This window comes from Clinocottus analis, unplaced genomic scaffold (genome assembly GCF_023055335.1).
Source record: "Clinocottus analis isolate CAN_PGR_092001 unplaced genomic scaffold, fCliAna1.0.p SCAF_3, whole genome shotgun sequence".
NCBI classification, from domain to species: domain Eukaryota; kingdom Metazoa; phylum Chordata; class Actinopteri; order Perciformes; family Cottidae; genus Clinocottus; species Clinocottus analis.
The window spans coordinates 23,238,240-23,249,529 of record NW_027176042.1 but is presented as its reverse complement, the minus strand read 5'-3'; the positions used below and the strand labels follow the sequence as shown (position 1 = coordinate 23,249,529).

Here is an 11,290-nt window from a genome sequence, read left to right as displayed (position 1 = left end):
GTTCTTTTAGACTTTGCAATGAAACACACCTTTATGTTACAGGTCAAGCGTAAGTAGAGGAGGGGGGAGCCATGACTCATGTACTTTCTGTGTTTCAGCTTCACTCAGAGATAACATGGCTTCCAGATCAGAGAAGGATCTCTGCTGTACGGTCTGTCAGGAAGTCTTTAGAGATCCTGTTGTTCTGTCATGTAGCCACAGCTTCTGTAAAGACTGTCTGAAGAGATGGTGGAGAGAGAAACCAAGTCAGGAGTGTCCAATTTGTAAGAGAAGATCTTCAAGGTTAGATCCACCTCGTAACCTGGTGTTAAAGAACCTGTGTGAGTCCTTCTTACTGGAGAGAGACCAGAGAGCTCCAGAGACTCTCTGCAGTCTGCACTCTGAGAAACTCAGACTCTTCTGTCTGGACCATCAGCAGCCAGTGTGTCTCGTCTGCAGAGACTCAAAAACACACAAGAACCACAGAATCACACCCATCGATGAAGCTGCTCAGGATCTCAAAGAGGAGCTCCAGAGATCTCTGGAGCCCTTAAAGGAGAAGTTAGAGGTCTTTAAACAAGTTAAGGTGAAGTCTGATCAAACAGCAAAACACATAAAGGTCCAGGCCCGACGCACAGAGAGGAAGATTAAGGATCAGTTTAAGAAGCTTCACCAGTTTCTAGAGGAGGAAGAGGAGGCCAGGATGGCTGCACTGAGGGAGGAAGAGGAGCAGAAGAGTCAGATGATGAAGGAGGAGATGGAGGCTCTGAGCAGAGAGATAGCAGCTCTTTCACACACAGTCAGAGCCACAGAGGACGAGCTGAGAGCTGAAGACGTCTCATTCATCAACAACTACAAGGCTGCAGTGGAACGAGTCCAGCAGCGCCCCCTGCTGGAGGATCCACAGCTGCTCTCAGGAACTCTGATAGACGAGGCCAAACACCTGGGCAACCTGACCTTCAACATCTGGAACAAGATGAAGGACCTGGTCTCCTACACTCCTGTGGTTCTGGACCCAAACACTGCTCATCCAAAACTCATCCTGTCTAAAGATCTGACCAGTGTGAGACGAGGAGAGAGACAGAAGCTTCCTGATAATCCAGAGAGGTTTGATGTTAACTGTTCTGTTCTGGGCTCTGAGGGATTTAACTCTGGGACTCACAGCTGGGATGTCGAGGTAGGAGACGGTAAATACTGGAGACTGGGTGTGTTAGCAGAGTCTGTCCAGAGGAAGGGAAGCATACTGTCTGGATTATGGAACATAATGTTCTTTAAAGGTAAATACACATCATGTTCACCATCAGCATTCACTGATCTCGTCGTGCAGAAGAAGCCTCAAAGGATCAGAGTAAATCTGGACTGGAACAGAGGAACGCTGTCGTTCTCTGATCCTGATACTAACACACACATACACACCTTCACACACACTTTCACTGAGAAGATGTTTCCATACATTACCACTTCAGATAAAGTGGAGATATCCCCACTGAAGGTCTGTGTGTCGGTGGAACAGAACAGTTAGAGAAAAAGAGAAAAGCTTCTTTTTGTTTTTAATTACATTTCGTTGGACATCACAGTCACTAACACGCACCTGGAGGAGCTGTGAGGGAGGAAACGTCAGTGCGTCCTCTGAGGAAGACTTTGTGGCGTCCGTAAACAAACAAAAGAGCCGTTAAACGCAACAGGAACCATCACTTATCATGAAGGGACTCTACATGTAACTCTTCTTTTGGTTTTCATAACTTGTCGTGAAGATAAACAAACTTTCTGACATTAAATCTTGATATTACTTTGTTTTTATATTGATTTTAGACGACATCCAGTTCACTGCTATAATCTGCTTCCGTCAAATTATCATATCAAGAACATATTCTTTTGTATTTATCTGGAATGTACTGCATTTATTGTCATAAAGACAGACAGATTGAATCATCTTGTGTCATTCAGAGAGAAAGATCATTTAATTATATTACTATAACATCTGTTTATTAAAGTACTTGTACTATGATTCATAATTCAATCATTATACTTCTTTATTGCCTTTGAATTGCACACACCTTTTCGAAAATAAACATGTAAAACCTTTCATTGGTATTGGTTTGTTGTTATTAAACAATAGTATTTCATTTCATAATTAATCTCATTTATTTATAACTAATAAAATAAAATAAGCGACAGAAGCAGCCAACACACAGCTCTGGAACAACAACACTAATGTTTTAACTACTCGTGTTTAAAGTCGAGTAAATGAATGAAGCAGGAAGTTAACTTCACCAACGAGGAGAGCGGACATGTTGGATTCTCCTTCTTCCAGCCGGATAAAACCGACGTCCATATAAAACACCCTTCAAAATAAAAGCACAGGATTCTTTTCTTAAAATGTTTTGTGCGTCAAAGTGCAAACTGACAGAAACAACAGTGAACATAAATTTACTCTGGTCGTGTTGTTTCGTAAAAGGTAAGTGGACGTTAAAGACGTGATGGTATTTATCATATTGATCATCTGATCCCTTTTAAGGTGAAACGCATCTGAGGTTCTCACAGAGCCCCGACCCCTTCCATGACGTCATCAGAGAGAAGCGGGAAACAGTTAGTTACGTTTAGTTCTCAGTGAAAAGAGACTCACAGACATACACGGTAAGATTTACCTTCTTCACAACGCTGAGGCTTCACCTGAGGACAGTTACAGGAGGGAGTACTACAAGTACTGCAGTATAAAGTACTACAGTACTACAAGTACTTCTACCTGCTGACACTCCACACACTGAATGTGAGTTTGACTCCACACAGTGAAGTTAGTAGCTTTGGTCTCAGCTTAAGACACTTTATTTAAATATATTAACATGTGTGTAACTTGGAACTGATTTAAACATAACAGTAATACAACTTTATTTTACATGCAAAACAGTATTCTGCACCAAAAAAAATAGTTAAATATATGAATTCCAAGTAGTAATTGTACGCTTGAGGAGGTTAGTTCTTGGGGTCGGAGGTGTCAAGTGACCTAAGCTAGCATTCCTTGTGTGATGGTTGTGTCTGTTCAATGTATGTTGTAACTGATTGAAGAATTATTCAGGTGTCTGATTTAAATACTACCTTTCTGAAAACCATGAGAAGGCGATAGTGAAATCGAGTTTCCACTGAGAACCATGACAGAGTGCATATATGCTGTATAAGGTTTTATTGAACACTGGAGCGCTAACCTGGCAGATTGGTTTTGAATCATTTGTAGTTTTTTTTATGTTCTTCTTAGCAGCTACTGACCATATAAATGGACAGTATAGCAGATGACAAAAGACCAGGAAGTGTAACACCTGACAAACAATAGTGTGTTAAATAAACAAAGCACTTTCTGGTCATAGTTTATGCCCCGAGCCAAACACAATACATTGAGTTATTGAAATGTTCAGGGCTCGTACGTTCACTTTTACCTAATCACACACTCTCCAGATCCTGATTCAGAATGGTTGCAAGTTCCTGTTTGTTTGAAGCATTGCTGTACAGTGTCTTGTCATCAGCATGCATTACTATTTTGGAGTTCTTAATTGACAAAGAGATATCATTTGTGAAAATGGAAAACAGTAAAGGGCCTAAGCAACTTCCTTGTGGAACCCCACAGCTATCGTATCTACAGTCTGATAAACTACCATTATAAAAGACTCTTTTGCGATCTCGCAAAAAGATGACTGACCATCCAAGAGAGTGCCGTAATGCTGAATCCATAACTTTTTAAGTTTAGTAATCAGAATATCATGGTAGTTTACATCAGCAAACGACTCAGCCTCTGTTTGGAAAGGCCTCAGACAGATTACCAGCTACAAGCCTAACCCCCCCGCCCTCCCACTTCATGAACGATCTCCGCCTGGCAGACGAGCTGAAAGAGTTTTACTGTAGCTTTGAAAGACGATGGAGCAGTCGTGACACCATCCCCCACAGCTCCATCAACCAGCCACAAACCATCAGCCACCCCTCCCCCAGACCATCAGGGGCTCACACTTCTGTAACCCCCTCCACAGTGACGACCCTCTCTATTCTGGAGAGTGACATTAACAGGCTTTTTAAGAAGCAGAACCCCTGCAAAGCAGTAAGGGTGGGAATAGGTCTCACCTACCCCTGAAGCATTGTGCTGATCAGCTGTCTCCAGTGTTACATGCTGTGCTTTTTTCAGCTGCAGGAGAGGAAAGAGGAACACTACAACACTGCTGCTTCAACCTGCTGACACTCCACACACTGAACGTGAGTTTGACGCCACACAGTGAAGTTATAGAGAAAGAGGCAGCCATGACTCATGTACTTTCTGTGTTGGGCGGCTGTGGCTCAGGGGGATGAGAGGTCGTCCCCCACAGTTCACACGTCGAAGTGCCTCTGAGCGCGACACTTAACCCCTCGTTGATCCCCGGGTGCCTCAAAGGGCAGCCCACTGCTCCTTAATCAAGGATGGGTCAAATGCAAATTAATAAAAGTGTACTTTTTTTTTTGTTTCAGCTTCACTCAGAGACAACATGGCTTCCAGATTAGAGGAGGATCTCTGCTGTCCGGTCTGTCAGGAAGTCTTTAGGGATCCTGTTATTCTGGCATGTAGCCACAGCTTCTGTAAAGACTGTCTGAAGAGATGGTGGAGAGAGAAACACACTCAGCAGTGTCCTGTTTGTAAGACAATATCTTCATGGAAACTACCGCCTCGTAACCTGGTGTTAAAGAACCTGTGTGAGTCCTTCTTACTGGAGAGAGACCAGAGAGCTCCAGAGACTCTCTGCAGTCTGCACTCTGAGAAACTCAGACTCTTCTGTCTGGACCATCAGCAGCCAGTGTGTCTCGTCTGCAGAGACTCAGAGAAACACACCGACCACAGATTCAGACCCATCAATGAAGTTGTTTCACAACTCAGGAAGAAGCTTCAGGAAACTCTGGAGCCCTTAAAGGAGAAGTTAAAGTTCTTTGAACAAATTAAAGTGAAGTCTGATCAAACATCAGAACACATAAAGGTCCAGGCCCGATGCACAGAGAGGAAGATTAAGGATCAGTTTAAGAAGCTTCACCAGTTTCTAAACATTGAAGAGTGTGCCAGGATCTATGCAGTGAGGAAAGAAGAGGAGCAGAAGAGTCAGATGATGAAGGAGGAGATGAAGGCTATTGCAGCTCTTTCAGACATAGTGAGAGCCACAGAGGACGAGCTGAGAGCTGAAGACGTCTTATTCCTCAACAACTACAAGGCTGCAGTGGAACGAGTCCAGCAGCGCCCCCTGCTGGAGGATCCACGGCTGCTCTCAGGAGCTCTGATAGACGAGGCCAAACACCTGGGCAACCTGACCTTCAACATCTGGAACAAGATGAAGGACCTGGTCTCCTACACTCCTGTGGTTCTGGACCCAAACACTGCTGAACCAGACCTCATCCTGTCTGAAGATCTGACCAGCGTGACAGAAGGACAGAGACAGGATCTTCCTGATAATCCAGAGAGGTTTGATTATTTCTGTTCTGTTCTTGGCTCTGAGGGATTTAACTCTGGGACTCACAGCTGGGATGTCGAGGTAGGAGACAGTACAGCCTGGTCACTGGGTGTGTTAGCAGAGTCTGTCCAGAGGAAGGGAAGCATAGAGTCTGGATTATGGAGAATAGATTTTTCTAAAGATAAATACTCATCATTGTCACCATCAGCTCCATCCACCGACTTCGTCGTGCAGAAGAAGCCTCAGAGGATCAGAGTGAATCTGGACTGGAACAGAGGAAAGCTGTCGTTCTCTGATCCTGATACTAACACACACATACACACTTTCACACACACTTTCACTGAGAAGATGTTTCCATACATTGACACTGTGGATAATCTGAAGGTAACACCACTGAAGGTCTGTGTGTCGGTGGAACAGAACAGTTAGAGAAGAGAAGTTTCTTTTTGTTTTTAATTAGTTCAACAACAATACTTTCTATTGTCAATCTTTCTGAACGTAAAAATGTTTCAATTAGTTCATGAATGGTTCTTTGAATTGTTTTACTAAACCGTTTCATTTAAAATAGTTCTTCCTTTTTTTACTGTGTTTGGAGCCATAGAGACACCAAGCGCTTCTCTTACTTATACATTTTGTGGGATGTCACAAGATCTGAGTCAGTGGAAGCATGTAGATGTTGAACAGAAGAGGCCCCAGTATTGAACCTTGGGGAACACCACATGTCATAATTAGCTCTGTGTAAATATCTACAGACAACTACTACTACTTATAGTAGTAGTAGTTGTAGTCTCCCCCACATCCATCTCAGACATCTGCTTGCATATAAGAGACTTATTGAGATACTTCCGCATCAGCTTCACTCTGCAGAACCGGAGGTTGTGTCCGATCTTTGGTGGTGGGCCGGTCTTGATATTGGTTGTAGACGTGAGACCTGAAGGGTAACAAAAGACTAAAAACGATTCATCAGTTTTGTTGTGGCTAAAATTTTTTATTTAACATTGAAATACAATCAAACCGGCAACGTTCTGTACAATGATAGTTTTTCTCCAAAAACCTGTTCTTGATGGTCGAACACAACAATGGCGCCTATAGCGTTTCCACGCTCGGACACCGGAGTGGACGGTCGGACGATTGCCAGACAGACATTCTTCATTCAAATAATGAATCGTTTAAGATTTACTTCTGGGGAAAAAGAAGAAGAAAAAACTATGTTGAGACTCTTATTTTGGTGGGTTTGTCCTATTATGTGCATATCCTATTATATACATATGCATACTGATGATGTCATGGCACCACGTTGGACGAATGATCAGTTCCTGGCTCGTTTGACAGTTTGGTCGACAGACATTCACACATACAGACACAGTAGTATTCAGTCTCTTGCCTCTCAAGAAGCTGTGTGTGTGTGTGTGTGTGTTTTCAGTCTGTAGGTGTTGACTGAAGACGTCGCTCCGACTTCACCTTTTAAAGTTAAAAACAGACTGAACATGTGATCGTCTGATCCATCTCCTGAGGGTTGTTGTTTTCTTACGGTGTGTGTTTGTGCGTGTGCGTGCATGCATAACATCTGGAAAGACTTGAGTGTGTTCAGGGGCAATAGTCTAATTTTTAAATAAATCACAGATGACTACCAAATTCATTTTTTGTTCCATATTATGTTCATATACAATTATCCGAAGGATTTGAACTTCAGTGATGTTTTGGCAGTTGTGCGTTCTGATCGTGTTTGTGTGTTTTTAAAAGAGTGTTAAAGGTATTAGTCTGCAGAAGAACAAGTTACTTCATTTTTACGTATCTTATATTGCGGTCAAGACATTATGGACGTCACTGTCCTGCGACGACGTGAGCGACGCTGTCCAGCTCCTCTAGGGAAATTACAGGATTACAACAGCATAATAAAAATCAACATTAACAACAAGAATATTAAATATACAGATGGAATAAAAAATATTTTTAAAAGTACCTACCTAAAATATGTTATTAATGGGAGAAGAGCATAAATATAACTTTAGTAAATGTGTATGAAGTTGTGATTTAAGTCTTTTCTCTAATCACATGAGGAGAAACTGTTCAGTTTACGGCAGGTAACTCTCCGGTTACGTGTGTGTGTGTGTGTGTGTGTGTGTGTGTGTGTAAACAGTCATCAGTGTGTGTTGTGTGATGAGAGGCTGACAGGAAGGGTGTGTGAGTCGTTGATGTCTTTCATCTGGAAACTCAGGATTTAGGAAGAGGAAACTGCAAACACTCATTTCTCTCCGTCGATGCTCTTTGATGTTTTCTCTCCACCGACTGTTGCAACAAACACGACTCCACAGAGCGGGTCTGCGCTCAAGCCCGAAGCAGAACACACACACCTGCAGAACACACACACCTGCAGAACACACACACCGGCAGAACGTGGCGCTCGTGTCGTCGCTTCCTAATAAACTGAAGCGCCGCTCTCCGTTTCCTCTTCTCTCCTGATGTTTTTTCCGTCGTTTGATAAACTCAAAAGAATCTTAACGTTGTCCTACGATGCGGCGGCAGCAGCGGCGTGTTGGGTCCTGTCCCGCCGCCCGGCGTCCCGTCACACACACCTGCAGGGGCGGAGCTTGGGCGAGTAAAGCCAGGTAAAGCTTCTGCGTTTCATCCTGCTGCCTCAGACGGGAGGAAACGCTGCAGCAGCATCTGAAGGTGAGACAAAGACAACACAGCATCTCTACACGTTATCTTGTTTCTCATTATATATATATATATATATATATATATATATATATATATATATATATATATATATATATATATATATATATATATATAGTGTGTATCTGTAGATCTGCTGTGTGCATTAGGTAGAGTTTTTAGAGGATTATTAATGTTATATTTAATGAATTCAACAATCAATACTTGTACTTTATTGTATCTTGTATACTGTATTTTCTGCTACTTTATACTTCTACTCCACTAAAAGGAAATATTGTACTTTTTTTACGAAATGATGTATTAAAATACCCAGCAGTATGAAGTCATTACCATTAGTTAACTTTTAGCAGTTTGACCATTAAAGTCATCAACAATAATTATTAATTCTGCATGATTGAATTTTACTGCAGTAAAGTAAAATAAAAAAGCAGTAATTTTACTTATGTATTTCTACACTGTGGAATAAGTACTTTTAAGTACACTTTTTGGAAGAAATAGCTAAATAAGTTAAAGTTTTGATAAACTCAGGCTCTCAGTATTCAGTCTGACGTGAAGCCGGTTTCTACTCAATAAAACTGGACGTTAGCTAACGAGCTACGACAGCGTCCTCCATTTGAAACCTCGACATCCTGAAACAAACTTTGTTAAAAATCTGAAAACGAGCGATCGCCTAGAAGATGAAGACATTTTATACAATCTTGCCAAAAAAGAAAACTAGATTAAACTCACCTCAAGGTGTAGCAGCGATGTCGTCAGCAGTGTGCGCTGGCAGTTCTGTTAGCTGTTAGCCGTTAGCTGTTAGCCAAACACACCATCCAAAACAGGAAGTGAACCAACGTGTTTCTGCCCCACAGTTTCACTGAGTTTACTGGTCTGCGTTTAACATTTACTGGTTTGAGTTTAGCGTTTACTGGTCTGTGTTTAGTGTTCACTGGTCTGCGTTCTACGTTTAGAGTTTACTGTTCCAAGTTTAGCGTTTACTGGTCTGCGTTAAGCGTTTACTGGTTCAGTGTTTACTGGTCTGCTGTGTGTTTACTGGTCTGCGGTGCGTTTACTGGTCTGCGGTGCGTTTACTGGTCCGTGTCCTTTTACTGGTCTGCGGTGTGTTTACTGGTCTGCGGTGCGTTTACTGGTCTGCTGTGCGTTTACTGGTCTGCGGTGTGTTTACTGGTCTGCTGTGTGTTTACTGGTCTGCGGTGTGTTTACTGGTCTGCGGTGCATTTACTGGTCTGCTGTGTGTTCACTGGTCTGCGGTGCGTTTACAGGTCACACGATGAGCTCCACCTTCTCTCCGTCGTCTTACCTGAGCTTCAGCGTGTCGCCCCCCGCTGGTCACCGCGAGGATCGCGGCGTCTCTCAGCACTCCCTCTCCGGCTCCGTCCCCTTCCTCCTCATGGACCCCCTGCGGGGCCCCGGGCTCCTGCCCTACTTGGCCCCTTTCCACCACCACCAGCGCGGACACTTCAGCGTGTACGAGTGTCCCTTCGAGCCGGCGTTCATCCAGAAGCGCAACGAGCGCGAGCGGCAGCGGGTGCGGTGCGTGAACCAGGGCTACGCCAAGCTGAGGGACCGCCTGCCGGGCCACAGCGCCGACAAGCGCCTCAGCAAGGTGGAGACGCTGAGGGCCGCCATCAGGTACATCACATACCTGCAGGGCCTGGTGGAGCTGGAGGAGGAGCGCACCGCGGAGGAGAGTCCGACGGACGACTGACACCAACTTCCTGTTTGACTTGAACTGAGGCGGAAACACCTGAAGACACCGCGACACTGTGTGGACGTTAGAAGGATCATTAGCTTTTATATTCAAATTAATTGATGCGTTAGAGACGTGTTTTTTTGTATCAACGTCAGATGTTGAACTAGAGAGGACAGAAGTTGTTAAATATACAAAAAGGGCCACTTACTACTTTTTATATATATGTACTTCTTCCACAGCCTTCATCACTTTTGTGAAATATTCACTTTTGGGATGACCGATGGATCACCATGACTTTTAACCAGAGTTTCATGACTTTAAACCCAAATTTCCATAAGCAAACATGTAGTGAAATCTGTGTGTAAACAGTAAAAAGTGATAAAATGTAGTATTTAAACTAACAATGAGGACTCCATGACTCTTCCCGGTTTTAATGACCGTATGAACGCTGCATTACATTGTGTGTCACTTCCAAGAAGTTGTTAAACCCTTTTAGTTTAGACATGAGTTTGGTTTTAATGAAAAGAAAAAATATTTAAAGTTAAATTTTTTTCTTTAAATGAGATTTCTCTTGTTTATTAATTGTTTAATTGCTCCATAATGCCTCTAGTGGAAACCAGGAGAACAGCATGCAGCAGCCCCAGAGGGCCAACACGCCCCAAGCTGCTGGGAAACAGTAGAAACTACAATTTAGATGTAATAGTTTCATCTGTGGGAGCAAACATGTTGGTTTGAATGTGGACATTTCTGTCTTTAAGTCTCTCACTGTCAGTTTGTTAGTTATTTTGATCACAACCATTAAAAACGCCGTCAAGATGATTAAAATGTTTGAATTAAATTTAAAATAAAAAGCTGAAAATGTGGATGAAACGATGAACCCGGTGTGAAGGTGTTCGTACGGGACGACACAGAACATCAGTCCCACTTCAGGTGGCGTGAACATCAACACGTTGGACGCTGTGAGACCTGCAGGTGGCGCCGTCGTCGCTGCATCTCCCTGTCTGCGGTCATCGCTCTCCCGTCCTGCAGGCTAAACAGCTTCCCCTGCTGGACAAACTGCAGCATAACATCTGCCACATTTATGTTTCACCTCCATTCTTTTAACCAAAAAACACGTTTTTTTGACTGCATATGCTTCTTAACATGTCGATGCTTTACCTGGATTGTGTTTATTGTTGCAGATTCAGATGCTTTAGGTCTTAATCTTTCTACAAAGGTGCACTTTTAGTCTTTGTGTTGTCTTTACGGCACCAAACAATACTGTTTTAAATCATTTGACACACTTTGCTCACACTAATGCAGGATGTTTATAGTTATGATCACAATATCTTTTAAAAGTGATTTTCTTTGCAGATGATACATTGGTTTCCCCAAGAGTTTGCTGAAAAAATACATAGTATTGGAATTAATGTAGGGTTCCTACAACATCTCAAACACAGTGAATGTGGACTAAAACAAGAACAAAGAGAAGGACCCAGTGAGC

The 11,290-nt window shown here is 42.9% G+C and overlaps 2 protein-coding genes across 3 annotated transcripts; both read left to right on the top strand.

The window, feature by feature from the left end:
- The first annotated feature begins 115 nt into the window (after positions 1 to 115).
- LOC137796287 (E3 ubiquitin-protein ligase TRIM39-like) lies at positions 116 to 1,501 on the top strand. Its single transcript, XM_068594131.1, has one exon. The coding sequence runs from the start codon at positions 116 to 118 to the stop codon at positions 1,499 to 1,501; it is 1,386 nt and encodes a 461-aa protein (XP_068450232.1).
- A 1,043-nt stretch (positions 1,502 to 2,544) lies between these two features.
- Positions 2,545 to 7,053, top strand: LOC137796713 (zinc-binding protein A33-like). Of its 2 annotated transcripts, none has more exons than XM_068594803.1 (3): positions 2,545 to 2,616; positions 4,148 to 4,215; positions 4,465 to 7,053. In XM_068594803.1, exon 3 carries the CDS (start codon positions 4,482 to 4,484, stop codon positions 5,856 to 5,858), a length of 1,377 nt encoding a protein of 458 aa, XP_068450904.1. In that variant the 5' UTR covers positions 2,545 to 2,616; positions 4,148 to 4,215; positions 4,465 to 4,481; the 3' UTR covers positions 5,859 to 7,053. The 2 variants fall into 2 exon arrangements, with proteins under 2 accessions (XP_068450904.1, XP_068450905.1); XM_068594804.1 differs by having other exon boundaries at positions 2,610 to 2,749.
- The last annotated feature ends 4,237 nt before the right edge of the window (positions 7,054 to 11,290 follow it).